General features: G+C 43.6%; 1 protein-coding gene across 2 annotated transcripts in view; it reads left to right on the forward strand.

Annotated features, from left to right (window-relative positions):
- Positions 1–5,597: 5,597 nt before the first annotated feature.
- The window catches only part of RYR3 (ryanodine receptor 3), a 584,152-nt gene continuing 568,493 nt past the window's right edge, over positions 5,598–21,256 (forward strand). For both annotated transcript variants that reach the window (XM_025390215.1, XM_025390216.1), the window contains exon 1: positions 5,598–5,729. In XM_025390215.1, coding sequence (XP_025246000.1) covers positions 5,679–5,729 — 51 coding nt within the window. In that variant the 5' untranslated portion in view covers positions 5,598–5,678. The remainder of the gene's footprint in view (positions 5,730–21,256) is intronic.

The raw sequence follows: 21,256 nt of genomic DNA on the forward strand, positions 1-21,256 counted from the left end.
CGAGATATTCTGCTGAACATTCTAATCACCCAGTCATTTAATCTTTAAAATACACCCAAAAGTGGGTATCTTCATAAAATGCAAACAGGCTTTGAGAGTTTCAATTATTTGCTCAGAATCATGCAAATGGTAGAGTTTTGCCCAGGACTCAAACTCTTGTGTTTCTAATGTCAAAGCTGTTGCTATACACAATGATTACAGTATAAATGTACTTTTAAACAGAGGCTGACCTGCAGGAAAATGCAAATAAACTACTATAATGCTGGTGGCTTAATCTATTGCTTTAACAACCCTTTCCAACTGGCGACTCCTTGAAGATGAATCAGCTCAATGATGGAACCTTGCAAGACGATCTGCCTCCTAGGCTTCCGCAAGTGTGCTCAGCGTGCCTCCATCTCTGCAGTGCCTCAGAGGTTGTCCCAACCCTCCGGAACAAAACCCCTTGAGTGATTTAGTTTCCGGAGCCTTTCACCAGAATGGCATATTAACTTTGGCCTCATAATGTAATCCTCCAATCTTAAAATATCAAAAAGAAAGAGAAGGAGAAGGTGAAAAAGAAGGAGTAGAGGAAGGAGAAAAGAGGAAGAAGAAGAAGGGAGGAGGAGGAAGAAGAGGAGGAGGAGGAGAAGGAGGAGGCGGTGGCAACGACGACATTTCCATGTGTTCAGCTTCAGGAAGGTATCAGTGACTGGATCCTTGCCTGTGTTAAGCAGTTGCGATGTCTGTGGCTTTTATAAGCAAGATAATGCACATATCATCAGAAAAAGAAAATTTTTTTTTTGTACCTGTCCCCTCTCTATTGAAGAAAGGAATCTGAATCAAGGATTTTGGTATGGCTTCCAAGTTTTAGGACAAAGGTATATTAGTATACCAATTTAGTAGCTTATTATAAAGATCTTGGAAACTAATGATAATTTTTTCTTAACATTAAAAAATGACTTCTATAAAATGTATATACCGTCATTCCTACTGGCACCAAATCAAAAGCGGGTGTAATCTCAGGAGTTATTTCTTTCTGTTCATAGGCTTCCCTGGCGACAATATCTTCTTGCCTTATCACCAGTAAAAGAGCTTCACAATTTGAACACCTGAACAAAAAGCAGGGAAAAGTGTTTTTTTTTTTTCTTTTTGCTAATGAAAAACATACATAAATCTTCAGTCAGTATATAGATAGTACTTGTGTATACGGTGAGATATTTTAAAAGATGGTAGCTAGCAGAGTCAGCTCCCTCAGCTCTACAGTTCTTTCCATCATTTCCTTTTATACTTTCCTTAGGCAAAACCTGAGTCAATGCAGACCGAAGCCATGAATGCAATTAATGGAAGAAATGCATTTTCAGCAAATGGATGATGACTCCTATAGTTAGGAAGTGAGGCTGAAATGGAGAAAGATTTAGTGTTGTGTAGAGTTTAATATATTGCTAATAACATGGGTGAAGGCTATCTTTATCAAGTGTGACCTCTTAGCTTCCGTGTCTCCAAGCATGGGAAGTCCTAGCTAGTTAAAGCTGAAGCCTACCTCCCCTATGGCTAAATGAACGAAGATTTATGAGGCTTTTGACCAGAATGAAGGGGCCAGGGTCTTTGGACAGCAAATAGAGTGGAGCTAACTGGGCTTCCTACAATTGAATCCGTGTCCTTGGCCTCATTGAGACCACCTGGGCAACTGGCTACCATGAATAATATGATATAGCAAATGAGATACTGACTTATATGAGTGTGGACATTTTCATTAGCATTTTAAAACTATAGCAGTATTACTGTTAAGACACAAATAAGAGGCCCTCTTATGTGAGAAAACCCTCAAGACCAATACTTTGAGAACCTGCCAGAGGAGAAAATAATACATGAATTTTATTTCAATAATCAGGCTTCAGATTTTGTCAGGCCTTTAAAATTATGTATGTAAATGGTATAAAAGTGCTATAATGATAAAAATGAAAAATTTCTGGTTTGGCCCCCACTACAGGCTTTCCACCTGCTGTTGATATTGGCTGCACAGTGCCCCAGCATTCAAAAACAGCAGGCTTTGAGGTCTGACTTTGAACCATGCCAGCATTCCAAAGGTACTTCATTTCTCTGTGGTGTGCACCTAATTGAAGTCATAATAATGGCTGATAGCTTTCTCCAGGGCTTTAGAAACCTGGGGCGCTTTGGGTTTTTCTTTAAAAATGTAGTAGCTACAATACCCTCTAAGACCTAAGGTCCAAATCCTCTGGCTCTCTAATAAGAGTAACTGGTTTTGAGAGAGACTCAGTTTAAAATATAGGCTGTGTGGAAGCAAACCCAACATGTATGGGGTATGGGGGGCATGGAGGTGGTGTATGAACCTGATGTTTTCCACTTTGCTATTCTAGAAGCAAGGCAGTATAGTGGAGAAAGTACTGAAACGTATTGAACTTGGAGTCAAACAATCTCCTCTTACTTGGAGAAGGTACTGAAAAGTATTGAGACTGTTTTACCCCAAGTAGGAGGAGATTGTGTGACTCCTTTTACTAGTTGTATGAATTTAGACAAGTAACTTACTATTAGTTTATTCTCTCCCAGTCTTAATGGGTGAACTAGTAACAAAACAAGTATCAAAGCAGTGTCTGAACTACTATTTATCTACACCTATATGACGACAGCATCATTATTGGTACATCTTTGAGAAATCTTAGAGAATGGAAGAAGTACCAGTAGATTTCGAATAGAAGTAAATGTCCACCTTCCCCAGTTTACAGGCTGAAACAACAATCCGAGACTCTGCATGCTGAACTCCAGAACAATCTTAGATTTTGATGATTAAACAGCTTACTTTTGGGCACTCTAGAGGAACACAAAGACCATCAGGGATCCAAGTGGATGCACCAATGGTGTTACAGAACTCCATTCTTCCTTCTTATGTGGTAGGTTGTTTGACTGATACAGGAAGTGGTGTCCCAGGTTACATATCTGTATTTTAGTAAAGTATGTAAAAAAGGCATTTGTAGTAGCCCCTATGAACAAGAAGAAATTTGGGCTGCAAAGTCATATATTTATGTAGGTTATTTTTAAACTATAACTTTTATTTTAGGTTCAAGGGTACATGTGCTGGTTTGTTACATAAGTAAACTGCATGTCATGGAGGTTTGGTGTACAGATTATTTCATTACCCAGGTCATAAGCATAGTACTCAACGCGTATTATTTTTCTGACTTGGGTAATTTCTTGACCATTAAATAAGCATAATCAAAAGTATGAAAGTTAATCCAAGAGGGCCTCTATTAGTATTCTGAAGGTATGCTATATTGCAGGTTAGTAATAATTAGCACCGTGCATGGCATACTCTAGCTTTAAAAATATCTTAAAGGTTCACATATAGAGACATCAATACATGATTGTGTATTATAATTGGAAGGAATATATATATACACACTGTATATATATATACACACACAGTATATATATACACTATATATATACACACACTATATTTTTTTTTTTTAATTTTGAGATGCAGTCTCACTCATGTTGCCCAGGCTGGAGTACAATGGCGTGATCTCAGCTCACCGCAATCTCCACTTCCCGGGTTGAAGTGATTCGCCTGCCTCAGCCTCCCAAGTAGCTGGGATTACAGGCAAGTGCCAGCACGCCCGGCTAATTTTGTATGTTTTTTTTTTTTTTTAAAGTAGAGACGGGGTTTCTCCAGGTTGGTCAGGCTGGTCTCGAACTCCCGACCTCAGGCCCACCTTGGCCTCCCAAAGTGTTGGGATTACAGGCTTGAGCCACCGCGCCCACAGGTACTCAAGCACTTGCACATGATCAAGATGGAGAAGAGTTGACTTTTGCAGTTCACGTGGGAGGAAAAAAAAAAAAAAGTAAATCTAGAAATTCTAGTTAACTCCAAACACAGTAAGTGTCATTGATTGTCTCCCCAAAAGCCAATCCAATATTAGGCTGCACATAAAGACTGCCCAAAACAAGGATGGAGAGCACAACAATTCAGGAAGAAGATAACCTGCAATGCTTATATGGCCATCAAAGATGACATAGGCTCTGGAAACTAGACTACAGGGAAAGCTGGGGGTAAGAAGAACCTTAGCCAGAAGAAAAGAGTGGATGGTGGGCCATAGAGACAAGCATGGCAGATGTCTTCTAAGAGACGAAGGGCTACAATGTAGAGATGGTTTGACTTGTTCTAGGCAGGTTTCAGAAGAGGCACAAGACCCAAGCTGCAGCCTCTAGAAGGTAGCAGTTTGAGTACAATATAAGAAAAAAACATTGTTTTTCTTAGCATTTCTGATGTTCATCAGAGATTGTGGGACCGAAGCTCAGGAAAGAGATCTTAAGGTAGAATCAAGAGAGAGAGGTCGTCCACAAGGAGGCGGTAATATGAAGCTGTGGAATGGCTTGGGGTTTCCAGTGTCTTCCACCACCATTAGCCCAGAATTACCACCTTCCCAGTTGCACTTCCTCCTAAATCTACATCTCCTGTCTGGTGCCTTTTGCCTTGAACAGTCTCTTGCCTCGGAGCTTCTCGGCCATCAAACAGAAGGGGGCACCCTGCACCGTCAGTCTAGACAAGGACCAATCTGACAATCCCCAACCATGGAAAAGGACCTAAGGCTGGGTGGGATGTAGGAGCCTTCCAGGACCTGGAAGGGAACCTCCTGTAACTGTGCTCCTCTCTACCCCCGTTGGAGTCCCCAGGGCTGGAACTCTAAAATGCAGAAGAAGGTTAGGGGTGGGCAGACAGGAAGGGTTGTGATGCCACCTGACTTCCAAACTGAGGATGGAACAGGAGCTCCCTGGGGTACAGAGAAAAGTCACAGCAACCCTGGACAATCCAGCGGTTTGGTAAAGTGTACTTACCAATTTTGAAGAGGGCAAGGGGTTCTCTTAAGGTGTAGAGAGGACTATCTAGGGAGTTGCAAACTTTGTTATGAGTGGACAATCACCCTGGCTCCTCACTGCACCGTTTTCTCCTTGCCCAACAAGGCACGCGGGTCCCGGCAAGGGATTCGAGTCCAGATCTCTCTCTCTCTCTCTCTCTCTCTCTCTCTCTCTCTCTCTCCCTCCCCCCATTCTCTCTCGCTCGCTCTCTCTCTCACACACACACACACAAACACACACACACACACACGCGCACACGCAAAGTGGGCAAAGCGAGCAAAGCGAAGAGGGTTGGTACCCAGTCTGGGCGCGCTGGAGCTAAGCAACTGGCCTTTGTTTGTGAATCGGAGCAGTTTAGGGGACATCCTCCGGTCGCCGCGGGGCGCGCGCCTCCGCTGAGTGTGCGGTGCGGTGCCCAGCGGTGCGGGGGAGGCTCCACCGCGCCGACCCAGGGCCCCCGCACCGCCCCCGCCGGCTCGACGCGCCCGGCGTTGCGCTCTCCACCGAGCGGGCGGCCGCAGCGCACTTGGCTGGGGCGAGAGGCGAGAGGCGAGAGGGGTGGGCGGACTGCTTGGTTGGCGTTGGCGCTCTGCAGTGCAGTGGAGTGTTAGCCCAGCTCCCTATATGGTCGGGGATTAGCTAGGCGCTGCTGAGGCTGAGGCTGAGGCTGAGCCAGGAGCCGGAGGAGGAGGAGGAGGAGGAGGACGAGGACGAAAAGGAGGAGGAGGAGAAAGAGCGCAGCAGCAGTCAGCGCACGCCGAGCGGCTGCCGCCGGGGGAAGCAGAGGCGCCGGAGGCTGGGGCACCGCCGACGCCTCGGGAGCCATGGCCGAAGGGGGAGAAGGAGGCGAGGACGAGATCCAGTTTCTGAGGACTGTGAGTCTCCGCGGCGGGGGCGAGGCCGTGGGCAGGTGGGGAGGAGCGCGGAGCGCGGCGAGGAGGGGCTGGCTGCGCTGCGCCGCGCCGCGGTGCCGGGTGCCCGGTGCCGGGCGCTTTATCCGCACCCGCGGGCTGCAGAGGCGGACCGGCCACCTACCCGCGGGGCCGCGAGGGGCTGCGTGGAAAGGGGCACCATGTCCTGCCTCTCCCTTGTTCCCCTACTGCCACCCCTGCCCCAGACCCTCCACCTAGGACCGCTCGCTCTCCAGGCAACTTGCTACTTGGTCTGAAACCCTTGATGCCCAAACTTCAGCCGGGGTTTGTTCGTGGTTGTCCTGACCCAAAAGATCGGCGTTGGAAGCCCTCGCCCCGGGGTCGGCCCTCTGACACCTCCACACTCCATGCCAGCCCCATTCCTCTTCCAAGGCGCCCCCACGCACCGGGAAACCGTCGGGAAGGAGCCAGCGGGGCAGGGGGGAGCGTGCAGAGCCGAGTCGGAGAAGCGGGCGCAGGCGCTAGGTCCTAGCCCTGGGATCACTCAGAGGGGAATTCACCCAGCGCTGCCCTTCTCGTGTGTAGCCTCACGCGGGCAACTGCTGCTGGAGCCTGACTGACTGCCTGCCGTGGGTTCGAGAGCTGTGGCTTCTGTTCCCCGCTCCCGCGAGCCCCGCAGGACAGGGAAATCCCAGTCAGTGGCTCCGCGTCACTCAGGTCCCCTCCTTGGCACCTGAGGGCGCTGCTCCATCCCAGATTTGGGGGTGAGGGGGTGAAGTCTGTTGCAGCCACACCAGCCTTGCGCTATAGGAGATAATGCAAAGACTTTCAAGGTGGACGGCCACCCGGAGGGGTGGGGGCATTGGGGATGCATCCTGGCGCTGATTTCAGCCAAGTGACCTTGAGCAAGTCGCATAATCCGCCCTACTTAGCCTCAGTTTCCTCGTGTGTAAAATAAAATATAGCCAGCGTTTCAGGGTGATAAGGATTAAATGATATTGTGAATGTCATAATGTTTGGTAAACTGTAAATTGGTCTGTAAATCTTAGATAATTTTATATGCACTGCTTAGCTCTCAGGAATTAGAATGAAATTCTTTCTTTTCCTCTCTCCCTCCCCTATAAGGGTGCCCCCCCCCCATGACCTGGTCGTCGAAGATCACAACTTACCTCTTGTCCATCTTTTGAACCACTCTCCTCCTGTCAAAGTGCTTCCTTCCAATTCTTTTCAGTTTCTCTTCCAAACGTGGTTCTTTTGTCAAAGCTGGGACCTGGGTCTTATGGGGGGGGGGCGGTGGTGGTGGTATGGAAGTACTTGGCACCCTGCTGGTACTACTGAGAGGCTACAGTATTCATCTCTTCATCCTTGGTCTGACCTGCAGACCCAGACTCCATTCTCATCTCTCACACTGCACACAAGATGGCCCCGTAGTTGCAATTCATGACAACCCTATTTTTATAAAGCTGCCTGCTCCCCTCAAAGCCCCGTGAAATCCTTTGCTTGTCCCTCTGACAGGTATCTTTAGTAATGGATGGGTGGCAGCTCAGGTTCTTTCTGCCTTGTGTCCTCCATGATCAGTAATTTCTTCTGCTTATTATTAATGATCTTTTGGGCATTATTGCTTGAAAAAATTATCTTCAGACCGATAGGGTCAATGTTGAATAGATGTCCCAGGGAGTTGAGGCTTACGAAGGTGGTGGTTTTCGTGAGATCCTTATCTCATGCTTTTCTCTTGGCTTCTGAGCCATCTTCCCTGACTTTTCCTCTCCATCTGGCGTTGTAAGTGTTTTTTGTTTTTGTTTGTTTTTGGTACACCTGTAGCCAAGGTTTATTATAGTAGTGGTTCTTAACTTTTGTGTGCTGGGCTTCCTGCCCTAGAGAGCAGAGCTGGTGGACCTCTTTTAAAGTACACCCATGACAGTCTGTGGGGTTCAAGGACCCAGGTTCAGAACCCCTGTTGCAGAGAACTGCATATCACTTCTGGCTTAGAGCGAGTGCTGGAGGTAACCATAGGGGCAGTGACTCAAATGTGGCATTATTGGTTCTTTTCCTTCTAGTTATCACCTTATGTATTTTTTAAGGTGTGTTCCTCATTTCTTCACCCTATGAGACATCTTAACATCTTAATTTTTAGTTCACTGGGAAGGAAATAGGTGATGAAACTGAAGCACAGGAAATCAAATGACTTGGCCATAGCTGTTGACAAGTAATTGGTAATTTTCATTATACAATGTTAAATTACATTCCTGCTAGAGCTTGGCATTCAGCGTTACGCCAGATGTTATATATAGTCTTAAGAATATACTTAAGAATATAAGAGGAGTACTGCAGCTTTCTGAGCTTGGCATCCTCCTTCTTCATCCGTGAATTTGACAAAATGATTTATTGGAATCCAATAGCCATAAGCTTTTGATCTCTGCACAGAATTTTGACTTTAGGGTAGTTGGGAACACCAGGCTTGTGCTAGTGGTGGGATTTGTCTCTCCTTTGGATATGTCTAGGTTAGGGAAGTTATTTCACTTTGAACTCATTCAGTTACCTTTGCCTTAGGCTTTCTTTCTCCTCCTCAAACAACACCTTTAAAAGCATTTTGGCAATGTATTAGTTATATATAATGCTTCCTCAGATTGCCATGGTCCTGGATGAAAAGGTGGCTGATACTGGACCACGGAATAGAATCATATCTTTGTAACCATGAACTTTAAAGGATTGCCATCCCAGAGAGCAGAAGCTTTTAACCTACTTACAAAAAAAGACCATACAATAGCATTATGCCAAGGATCCTAATCAAATTGTTAGTGGTTGTAGCGTCATGTTTATTATAATAGTGCCAAAAATGAAAGCAGCTAGAACTATTGATAGTGTGAAATGAGCCAGAATTACTGCAGTAAGCCCTATAGGTGTGTGTGGTGTGGCTTTAAACACTTATTTGTGGTAGTGTTCATTTTGGTTATAGCCTCTGATACGTTTGGAAGCTCACCCTCTCCTAAGTAGAGAACAAGACCTAAACAAGGGCTTTGGAAGCTTAAACACATGCTAACTAGATGCTACTGTACCCCAAGCCTTAAGGAGGCAGTCTAAAACTATATACCCTCTTCTGGCCTTCTGAAATCACTGACAGTCATGTATGCCAGTTAGAATCAGGCAGCTAGACAGATAGAATCTCGAAGGCTAAAATGTTCCCTCCCACTGCTCTTGGCAGTGGCATCCTCCTCTCTTCCGATTGCTCTTGCTGACGTAGCCAGTGTCATTGACGTGGCTCTGAAGCTGCTCTGAAGCAGATAAACCTGCCAGCCGCTGATCTGAAAGCAAGAAGTTATGGTGAGAAGTGACAATTACCCCATCTTCAGACAGTCGGTGGAGCGGCTGGCACCACATTCTGCTTCGAGAGTGCCAGGAGAAAACTTTTCTCTCCTACTTTTCCCCTTAGACTACAGTATCCATTTAAAAAACAAAACACGACAAAACTCTAATCCTTAGCTTATTGTTTTTAAAATGTCACAGTGTTCTCCTTGCCAACGGCCTTTCCCCCACAATGTTAATTGAAACAGAACCCAGAGTGAGATAGACATTTATTTGCATTAGTTTCAATTAAAGGTTGGTCATAGACAGCCTAATTTAGCCCTCCCCATAGAAAGTTGTCCTCCTTCATCTAAATTTGCAGCTCTCGAGGGATAAGAAAAGGCACTTGGGCTGAAAATCAAGGATTGCTCCCTTATCTTGGGTTCCTGCCTACAGGGTGCCTAGGACAAATTCCTGAATTTGAGCTGTAGCACTCACGTGAGCTTGTGTCATTCGTCCCTCCCCAGAGCGCGTTGTCTTGGGTTGGAATGACAGTGAACTTGTACCTGGTGGTTTATGGATGCCTGCTTTCTTCTCCCCGCAGAAGGGACCATTTACATAACAGCTGCATGAAGCCTGTGTTTTGGTAGATTTTCCTTAAGGAGATAAGGGAAAGGAGGTGGACACCTTCCTCAAGGCTGTAGGTGCTAGTGAGTAGCAGTGGAGGTAGTGATAAAATGCAGACCTCAGATACCCAGACGTGCGGTGTGAGTTGTTGCAGAGCTGAAATATAAGCTCTCCTGCTGAGTTAGGTTTGAGGGTTAAAATGACAACACTCAGAATATTCCCACACTCTGGGCCTTCCAAGGTCACTTCAGGGCTTCCCATCTTCTCAGTCTCTCCTTCCTTGGCTTCTCAAGCTGATCTGATTAAAGACCCGTATCAGCTGACTGGACACACAATATCCCCCCCTTTCCAGGGAAACGTTCCCGTTGATGTGAGAAGGAGGCTGGATCCTTTTTTCCAAAGCGATGAACTGAAATCAGAAAGGCCGCATCAGCAGTAGGGGGGTGGTGGCACACACCTTCTCTGCTAAGACCAGATTGCCCTGTCCAGGGTTGTCCTAAGGATTTTAAGCTGCTGAGCTCCTGGGGAAAGAGGTGGTGATGACTGCAAACTTGGAAATATTTGGAATGCAGTGTGGCCCACTTTATAAGGACTGAGGTCAAGGGATAGGTCTGCAGTTGAAGAATGTGTGTCTAACATCTGTGCATGTGTTTTTTTCCTTATGCTACTGTGATTATTAAGCAAGGAATAGTTATTAACTATGTTAAATAACATATTTCATAAGTGTAATCCAGTGAAATATTCACAAGTGAAATATGTTATTTAACAATTTTTAGTTTCTAATATTGGTTTCTCCAGCTCCTTAGGGTTGATCTGAGGGCAAAAAAAAAAAAAAAAAAAAAAACGGTGAAAAAGAAAAGAGTGGGAGGAAGGTATCTGGAGAGAAAAATACTCCGATGATTATTTTTGAAGGATTTGTATTTAAATAAGGCGTAGCTATCTGTGCTTATTTGCCTCTTTGCTTTGTGTTGTTTTTACACCTTCATGGAAAGGAATCTTTATTTTATAATTTGTCTTTTTCTTTACCTTACTACTTAAAGAATGTTTAATTTAGAAGCCATCAACTCCATCATCTTCTAATTGACTTGGCATTCTTCTGAATATCTTTACCAATCTCAAGTGCAGACCCAGGCGGTCCTAGGTCTTAAGAACCCAATACTTCAGCTAATTTCCCACAAGTTCATATCAGTATAAACCTTTCTAAATTAGATATGTTCCTGAAGCTACCCTTAATACAAGATTTATCCAGTAGGAGTGGGATGCTGTAATAAAAAAAAATGAGCTTAGAGGCAAGAATTCGTATTTTTAGGTCTAGATCACTATGACCTTCAACGAGTCATGTAAGAAAATTGAGGTTTCATTTTTCCCACTGTATGGAGATAGAACCTGCATTAACAGAAGTGTTGTGAGAGGAAACAGTCATTCCACATGAGAGACGTATTACCGCAAATGAGTGAATAGGTTGTGTTTCGTAGGACATTGTCATTGTGTCTCTCCTGTACTAGGAAGTAGACCCTGCTTATCATCAGATCTTGCTGGAAAACCAGCCCAGTCGCCCCCATCTCTAACGTGGTCTTTGTTGCGGATCCTTCCCTCCATCCCAGAGCTGTTGGACAGCCTCCGGTGTTGGGCTCACCCCAGGATCTCTGGGCAATTCCTTCCCTAAAGCCAACTGCAACTGTTCTTAAGGTATTTGATTAAAAGACTTGAGAAGTCAAGTCAGTGGGTGTGATAATCTTCAAAAGGCCAGGTAGGCTCCTCCCAGGGTCCTCGCCACCAAACAGAACGTTCAGAGTTGTTTTCGTCATCTCAGAAAATTACCAAAGCTACCGTTTCCCATAGGACCGCCTCTTCTTATTGAATCCTGTAGCTCTTCCTTTCGTAGCTATTCTTCCTATTCCCCCTCCTGTTTCTTTTATGAGCCCATTTTTTTCTTTCACTCAAAGCACTGGGGACCTGCTTTCCTGTAAAACCAGGGCGGCTTTTCCTCCCAGGGATTCTGCTGCTTTAGTCATGTCTACTCAGGGTGTTGGGGCCTTTGAACAGTTCCTTTTGGCTGCACCTGGAGGAAGCAGATGCTTCTGGGGGTGGGGAGCCCAGCCAGTGGTGAGGCTGTAGGGCTACAGTTCTCCCTGGGAAGCCATGCTGGGTCCTCCAGGCCCCAGGCTGGTGTCCTCTCAGCCATCTTCTTGCTTGGAAGCCAGTGGGGGTGTTTTAGGGACAAAGACATTTCCAGTCACTGCAGTTTCCTTTGGTTCAGTGAATTTTGCCATCATAGCACCTCTTCAATTCAGAGAGAGGGAAGAAAAAGTGCTGGCACCTCAGCCCTGATCCTGCTACAGGGATGAGCCTCTTGAGATGCCAAGATTTTTTTTTTTCTCTTTATGTCATTTCTGATTCCCAGTTGTTAGAATTAGAAAACAAAGTTCAGATCATCTCTGAGACTGATGATGCAGTATTCCAGAATAAAAGAGCTATACCTCCTCTCCTCACACGCACTTCTCCCCTCCTCTGGCTTAGAGTACATTGCTGACTCTACAGTCATACACTGGGCTATTGTCCTTTGAGGTGGGACATAGCGTTACAAGGAGGAGGCACTGAGACACCAGGGCCTTCTTTTTTCACCCTCCACACCCTATACAGTAAATTCCCCATTGATTTCAGGTCTCTCTGCTCCTGCACAGGCTTGTCTACTTGAGGAATCCTATTATTATTGGATTCAATGCCCAAGAAGAAGGAAAGCAAACACTCTATCCTAAAATCAGATTACAAAGAGATTCAGAAATTATACTCAACATGAACTCTTCCCTCTGGGGTGACAGCTGCTTGCTGCCGCTTACTTCAGAGTGCAAAGGAGGCAGAGAGAGCTCTGGAGACAGAGCTGCTGCTGTCTGTGCAGAATTGTACAGGCCATCAACAGTTTTTCTACTGAGTTCAGTTTGTAAGTAGTTTTATGCTATAGGAACCAGCCAGTGTGATGAGCAAGGCAGCACACCTGTTGTAAAAGTGTAGAGATGAAAGTCTGGGTCGGTGTCAGTGTCATGGTGACCCATGCAGATACCCAGAAGGGTATCTTTCTCCTTGGTCTGTCTTTGGGATAAAGCAGTGTCTCAAGAAATTCCCCATATTAAAATGCTGAAATGCAAGATTGTTAGCTCAGCAGGTACCATTAATGATTAACATCATTAACAGCTGAGCAGAGCCAGTTCCTGAAGGAACAGGAATTGGATTGGAGAAAGGTGAGAGCACATGGGAGCGTTGCTGAGAGTGGGCAAGCCTGAGTAGGGCTCTGCATTGGTTCTTGGGGAACCCTGAGCAGGAAATATACATCAAAGCACAGGAATCTGGGTTCTGGAGATGGTGGTTCAGACTCCATCTTTATTTAGACCTTTGAGCAGAGGAGAAGAAGCCTTGAGTTACCTGGGAGAGAGTGGCCAACCTTCTGACATTCAGAAGAGCATTATTCACCATCAGGACTGGTGCTAATACATACTTTGTTTTAGATAATTCATAATCAGAGAAAACAGTAAGATAAGGTGACTCTACATCAAAATGAGAACTAAGGTGCCTTCTTCCTGAAGTAGAAAAGTGTTTGAGAGACAAAACCTCATTATCAGTTATTGTATTCATTGACGTGTCACTCATACTAATCCCAAGCAAATGCCCCAGAGACCCTGAAACCATTTCAAAGCAATTCCTACAGCAAAAAAGGGAAAGTGCTAAGGGGAGCTGCTTATCCCCTAACAGAGCAAATAGGAAAAGCTCTTACTGGAAGGTACAGGCATTTCACCCCACCAGTGACAGGTACTGGCATCAACTCTGAAAATTTCACGGTTGAATTCTCTAATGGGGCTAGGCAGAGAGAGCTAGTCAGCGGGACTACGGGAAGGAATGGAAAGTTCTCCATCAATGGCACATAAATGTCCGCAGTGGGAGAAGTATTGATTTGAATCATGGTGCTCTATACCATGGACCAGATCCAGACTGTAAATAATACTAGGGCAGAAAGAGAGATCCCATTGGCTAGAACCAGAAGCTGAATCCAAGAGATCAGATCAAAATAGGGCAGCTGGTCCTGGAGTAGCATGAACCCCTCCTAAGTCCCTTCTCAGTCACCCAGGACACTTGGCTGTTGTTCCAATTTATGTTAGTGGTTCTCGTCCAAGTAATCCTCTCTTCTCTCCAGGCTGGCTAGAAGAGAACAGTTCAAGAATAAACTATAGTGAGGTCTTGAACAGATCTCATCTCTTTGCAAGAGGCATTTTAGGAGAAAAACATAGCAAAGAACATACCAGTCAAATGATGGGTAAAATCAGAGGTAAAGCATTTGCTGTATTTGGCAGCATTTCTATCGCCAGATGCCTGTGAGATTGCCTGCCCTTCCCAGGTCCTAGTTCAACCATTTGTAAAGGCATGATAATAATGATTATATCTCAGAGATGGCTTAAAGAAACTCCAAGTTTCCTCCAGGAGAACTAGATATGTAAATATGGAGAGAGTAGCTTGGAATAATAGTTGCCCTGTTCCGTGAAAATGTTTCTGTTAGCCTAAAGTGTGAGCCATACATTATGAACTCCAGGAACGCAGAGGTCTTACATTTGGTTTATGCCAAGTCCTCAGGTACCTATAGATTGGAAAGTTCACAAATCTAAACACTTTGGGGTCAAGCAGGTAGCTAAATGTGTAAATCGGGCTTTATTTGCAAATAGAGGCAGGTCTGATCTGTACATTCAAATTAAAAAAATTCTCAACACTGCCAGTCAAGCAAAACACATCTGCAGCAGGATTCTGAGCTGCCTGCCAGTGGGCAGCTGCGAATGAGCACTCAGAATCTGTCTGAATGAATGCACTCCCTAGAATGCATGAATATTTTCATGATAGGATCAGGCTCACAATACACATCATGGTCCTTGGATAAAAATGTCAACCTTAAAGACAGTGTATCATTGATCACAGAGTGTAAAAGAGAGATTGGCAGGCAGACAGATTAATGGGCTTAATAGATGATAGACTTTATCATCAAAATGAATTCAGATTTTGCTAGTCTTTAAAACACCCTTTAAAGTTGTCATATGGATGTAGACATCATGATATTTAAAGAAAGCAGGGCGTGCATTCAACATGTATTGACCAACTACTCTCCGCCCAGTCTTAAACAAGTTACTGGAAGTTACGTAGATGATCTCCGCCCAGTCTTAAACAAGTTACTGAAGTTATGTCGATGAAAAAGACATCTTAATGTTTGTTGTTTTTGACAGCTCCGGGTCAAGAGGGAGCTGAGATTTCTTTTGAGGTAGCAAGGATATCAGTCACTTCAGATGACTTTATAACAATTAATTTAACCTTTCCATGCTTCTGTGCTATACAAATTTTCCTGTTGAAAGGTTTGACCTTGGGGAAGTTTCCTTACTTCTGTTCTTGTTTCCTCGTGTTAAATGAGGGTAATCATAGTGCCTATCTGAGAGGGTTGTTGCAAGGATTAAATGAGTTAATCCATGTGAGGTACTTGGAACAGTACTCAACATATCGTAAATCCTCAATAAATATTATTTATTATTGTCTCAACAAAACAGTGTAAACATTGACATTAGTCACACTAGCTATTCCAAATGTCATTGCACAGTCATTTTATTGTTGGAAAGTACAAAGGGACAATCCCCTGGGATTATTCCATAGTCTTGATGCCTGACATTCTGCTTAACTCTAAATATGAGCGGGCTTTGTGAATGGAAATGAGCCTGCAATGTTCATGGCCTTGGGAGTACAGATTGGCAGGTCAGTTCTGAGTATCTGCTTTGCAAAGCCTCTTGATGCAAATGCTGATTGACTTTTCCCTGGGCAATTTTAAATTACGTCAATAGATGGGCAACATGATTTGGAGAATCCTCAACTACACAAAAATTCATCGTCTTTGGTTTGGGGAGACATTTTTTACAACTTATGTCTTAAGTGTAGAAATTAACCACTCTGGGAATTTACTGTATTTCTAATAACACAAGGTCATCCTGCTGTAAAGATCTGGCTTTTCATATCTAAGGATACAAACCATGGACCTAAAGCAAAGCTTGATCCTTGCTACATACTTCACTGCCCTCTCCCCAAGAGGTCCTGCTGGGGCAGTTGTCCAAGCCTCTGATTCTTACTCTCTCCTCTCTATCAAACCTTATTCCCATCTTTTTTCCCTCTGCTTTCCATGGAATTAAATTGGATCATATTGATTATTTAACCCTATTAAGAATTTTCCTTCCCTGGTTGAGAGTAGATGTGTATTAAGCTAAACTGCTATGCTCCTTAAGTGACAGGTGTGTAGAAAGGCACATGGACAGGCTGATGGCACCTTGTTTTTGATTAGTGTGGATCACCCTAATTGATTCTTCATTTCACTCAGAAATCTGGCCCCAATGACTGAAAGCTTAATTGAACTTAATAGATGGGAAATTTAATAATAATTAAAAAAAACCTAAAGCAAGATTTCTTCAAATAATAGAGAATGGGTGGGCTTTTGATTTCCTTAAAGAAAGGAGACTTCTTCTGGTGCTGAATCTGAGTGTTTCGCTAAGTAGCAATAGTTTAACATTTTAAGTTGTAAATAGAAAAGTGAACCCTATGGATGAATTGTTTCATTAACGCCAGCCTCGGTTTCCTAATCTAAAGAAAGGTGAAAATTGTAACTAATTCACAGAGAAGGGGTCAGGGTGAAATGATCAGACTTGAGATCCTCCAGAACAAGGCTCTATTTTATTACCATTTGCTGCTTCCTTCTCCCCAACGTCTAATTATGCCCAGCACTTGAGACTGCCCTCAGAAAGTACACTTCATAGAGTATAAAATGCTACAAAGATGTCACACATGCTTGTTAGAACTTGGACAACATTGACATCTGATGACATATTATGTTAGGCCATTCTTGGGTTGCCATAAAGAAAGGTATATCTGAGACTGGGCAGTTTATAAAGGAAAGGGTTTAATTGGCACGTGGTTCTGCGGCTGCACAAGCATGACACTGGCATCTGCTCGGCTTCTGAGGAGGCCTCCAGGAGCTTTTAGGCATAGTGAAAAGGAAAGCAAGAGCAAGCGTGTCACATGGCCAGAGTAGGAGCAAGAGAGGGAGCGGCAGGGGGAGGTGCCATATGCTTTTAAACAAGTCACAAGAACCCTCTCTGTCGTGAGGACAGCACCAAGGCATGAGAAATCCACACCCATGACCAAACACCTCCCACAAGGGCCCACCTTCAACACTGGGGATTACAGTTCAACATGAGATTTCGCGGGGACATATAATCAAACGATATCCCATATACAGAGAGCCCACTGTTCTAATTAGATACATTTGAGATCAAAGTTGCTCTGACATATTTATTTTTGTACATACATTTTACTATATTGGCTCATAATTAGGTATGATGGTACACAATTCACATAAATGACTACAACCTATGTAAGTTTTGTCTATCCAGAACAACGCTTCTTCCATTGAATGTCCTAGTTCTCTCTTACTATTGATCTTAAAGTCGATGGTTTCTCTGGAACCACATCATTTTCAGGTCACCATTGTCACTGCGCTTATTGCAGCTCTACAAACGTAAATGACAAATTCAGAATTCACACTCTTGTCTGCCTTACTGGAAGCTCTTAACCACTCTCTTGTCGAACAATGTATCATCTGTGTCAGCACCACTATCAGGTGCAGTCTCTGACAACAGAGTGGTTAAGAGCTTCCAGTAAGGTAGACAAGAGTGTGAATTCTGAATTTGTCATTTACATTTGTAGAGCTGCAATAAGCACAGTGCCTGGCTTGTACTAGGTGTATTTTCTCTCCTGTGTTATAATATATGATATGATATTTAATACATCTTTTAATGGCAGAGCCTACTCCCCAGTGGCTGAGGATTCTTCCTGCCAGAGCCCCAGCACCCATGCTCAGACTATACTTTGATGAGCCACCTGGGATCCTGAAGCAGCTGCTCTTCAATGATATGGGGGGGTGGAAGATGTACTTAAACTGTTTATTTACTACAATTTCTAACTCAATTAATTGAGAAAAAAATCTAAATAGCTCTCCCACCTGCACCCTGGAAGCCTTAGCCAAGTGAAAACCTGTGGGTGTGCATGCATTTTTACTTGATTTTCTAAACATGTAAAGGTTGCAATCCAAGTCATACTTTTAACTCAACCACAGCCTGTGCTTGACTCCCAGCTATCTGGGAGGTGATAACTTTGACTGTCCCCTGGGCTTTGCTCTGGTCTTTGGCTGTGCTAAGTGCATGCCACTTGTTCACATGCTGGTGAGGCCTGTGGAATACACATAAGTGGGCAAATAACTCACAAAGCTGGAAGAGGCTCCCGGATGTAGTCTGAACTGCCCAATTAAATGCAGATTAAAAGGCAGGTTTATTGAGGTTTTGAAGTAAAGGAGAGTTAGGGTTAACCTTCATCTAGCCCACAGGTTAGGTATAATATGTCACTGGGCAGGATATGACCCCTTGCCCAGACTTCTTTATCATCATATGACATGGTACATGGAATTCCTGACATTCAAGATACTCTTTTGGATTAAGGTTTTATCTCCAAGGCAAATATATTGTCTGCGGGTGGGAGGAGTGAATTTAGATGTTGGTAGACATCCTCTTGGATTATGACATTATCTTTGATAAAACTTTGGTCTGGTAATGTGGCATTTGGGATATAAAGAATCATTACTAAGGCAATGGCAGATTCTGCTCACTATAGTTTACCCTGTATCTTCTGGGGAAATGGGGGAAGGAAGGGTATGCTAAAAAAGTGGCATCTTAAGGAGAAGGAGTAGGAGCACAGAATCCAAACATCACTCATGTCACCATTTTTATCCCAATCTGATTTTGTAGATGCTAATACCTTAGATAAAACTCAGTGCTTTCTATCAATAGAGGAGGGTTCTGATGTTAAGTGTTTCTTTCTTTACCGCCTACCTTTCTTCATCCTTGGTGCTTGTCACCATCCAGCAAGCTGTGTATGATACTGATTTATCCTGTTTGTCTGTCTCCTACTTTGCAAGCATTCAGGGGCCAGAATTTTGTTTTTTTTTTTTTCTTCTTTGCTATGTTCTTTGTACTAAGGATGGTGCTTAGCATGTAGTAGGTCTCTGTAAAGAGTTGTTGAAAGAATTAGTGAATCCTCATCTGCTACTCCTCCAGCCCAGGTGCTCACCTCACTCAGCTCTCTGCTAAGTTCCCCTCTCTGTGCACTCATAGTTGTTGAGACTGAAGTATGTGTTGACACAAAGGTAAAAATCCAACCATATTATGGAATGATCCACTGGGGATCTGGGGACTAATGTCTCAGTTTCTGATCTCAATGACTTACAGGAAGCCAGCTTGCGAAGACTGAGAAATCAGGAAGGCATGGACATCACATATGCATTTGCCTGATTCTCAGGACTAAACACACATATGGGATATTTCTAGATTCTTCTAAAAATGGAAAATAGATATAGGACAATTCTATATTTATGGGACATATGTCTGCTGTACATATTATTGATACCAGTTTGAGGACTGTTCATATTTTTGTATTTCCTTGTGTTTGCAAACTGATGCTTGTTTGAGAAACTGAAGGTTATTTGATGTCAGTGTACCTTGGACAAAATTTCTGTATGCTTTTAAACCCTACAATCTGTACCAGATACAAACCAGTAACCACTCCATAGGACCCCTTTACTCCCATGAGATTCTTGAGCACCACCAACAGCAGATACCAGCCCCCTCCACTGGCATGTGTACTTGCCGATTAGGAGCATAAGCCCAGCCGTCACTCATATCTAAAGATGAAGGGAAGACATTTATTGATAGTTGAAGTTATTGAAAGGTCCAAGATTAATTTTTGTTTGGCTTTGAAATGTACTTTACTACTTTTGTGTTGCTTAGCTTGTTTCTACTTTTGTATTATTCCTGTTTCCTTCTAGTCCTCATCTTCCTTTAGAATCTACAGCTTCTTCTGAGCCTTCTGAGATTTCTCCTGTAGGGTCCTGAATTCCCAGAGGATTATGATGAGGTTCTTTCTTTTCTTTCTTTTCTTTCTTCCTTTCTTTCCTCCTCTCCTCTCCTCTCCTCTCCTCTCCTCTCCTCTCCTTTCCTTTCCTTTCCTTCTTTTTGTTGTTGTTGAGACAGGGTCTCACTCTGTTACCCAGGCTGGAGTGCAGTGGCACAATCATGGCTCATTGCAGCCTCCATCTCCCAATCTCAAGCAATCCTCCCACCTCAGCCTCCCAAGTAGCTAGGACTACAGGCATGTGCCACCATGCCTCACTAATTTTTGTAGTTTTTGTAGAGATGAGGTTTTGCCATTTTGCCCAGGCTGTTCTTGAACTCTTAAGCTCAAGCAACCTGCTCACCTTGGCCTCCCCAAGCGCTGGGATTATAGGTGTGAGCAATCACGCCCGGCCTATTTCTTACACGAGTCTGTTGAGGTTTTTGGTTTTTTGTTTTTCCCCCAATGTCTACTGAACTGAACCAAAGCTACTATCTTTCTAAAAGAACTATGGGCATTATAGATAGGAAAAGACCCCTGGCAATCATCTCTTAACTATTGTGTTAGGAAAGTGAGATGCTATCCCTTATTCATCCATCCACCCACCCATTCATCCAACAAGCATTTGTTGAGTACTTACTATGTGAAAGGCATGTGCTAAAGATTGGAGAAGATTTAAAAGTGATCAAAATACATAATCCCATTTTCAAGGATCTTAAAGTGTGGTCAGAGAGTTAGACATCTAAGGAACTAACAATAAAGCAGAACAAAAATATGTTAAATAAAGGTAAAAGTTATACATCTTAGAAGGATTAGTTAATTTTGACTAGGGAGTCAGGGAAGATTTGAAAAGAGAGGCAACATTTGAACTGGGGGGTTCTGTAGGTTGTTGATAGGTTGCAAATGGGGTGAAAGGGGCATTTCAGACAGAAGATTGATCATAAAGAAATACTCAGTGGTATAAAAGTATGTGACATGTCCAGGGAACTATAAAGCCTGGAGTATAGGGAGGTACATGGAAGACTGACTGTATTGGGAGATAAGGCTGGAAAACTGGGGAGTAAATCAAGACAATCTGGCCTTAATTCTTTAGGTAATGGTGAACTAGCTAACACAAGTGAAATTAAGTCTAAAATATTTTGAACATACTTATGTTAATTTACTACTGCATGGTTTTGATAAGGTAGACTATATAGACATAGATTATGAAGGATGCTTTTTCTATTAGTTTCTTCAACTTATTGTTACATATCTGATGCTAGATCATTTGTGCAATTACTACTGTAAATAGTGTACTTGATAAGCCTTAGGGTTTAATTAAAAAAAAATCTCTGCTGACAGAGAACTGGCCTTGCCCCTTGAATGGAAGTGAAAGACGAGATGCATGTTACATCTATACTTTTCTTCATGGAATGAGAGCTGTTATACAGCTATAGAAGGTGATTCACCTTCTCAGGCCAAAGCATTAAAGGTGACAAAAAAAAAGTAGGTACTTTGAGAACATGTAGAAAACAGATGCTGATGAGCAGTGAAGGGCTATAGTCTTATTAAAGGTGTTACTGAGGAATCTGGTTGTTGAAAGTTGAGCATCAGCAGCATCCCTCATATCTCACACT

This window comes from Theropithecus gelada, chromosome 7a, assembly GCF_003255815.1.
Source record: "Theropithecus gelada isolate Dixy chromosome 7a, Tgel_1.0, whole genome shotgun sequence".
Lineage (NCBI taxonomy): Eukaryota > Metazoa > Chordata > Mammalia > Primates > Cercopithecidae > Theropithecus > Theropithecus gelada.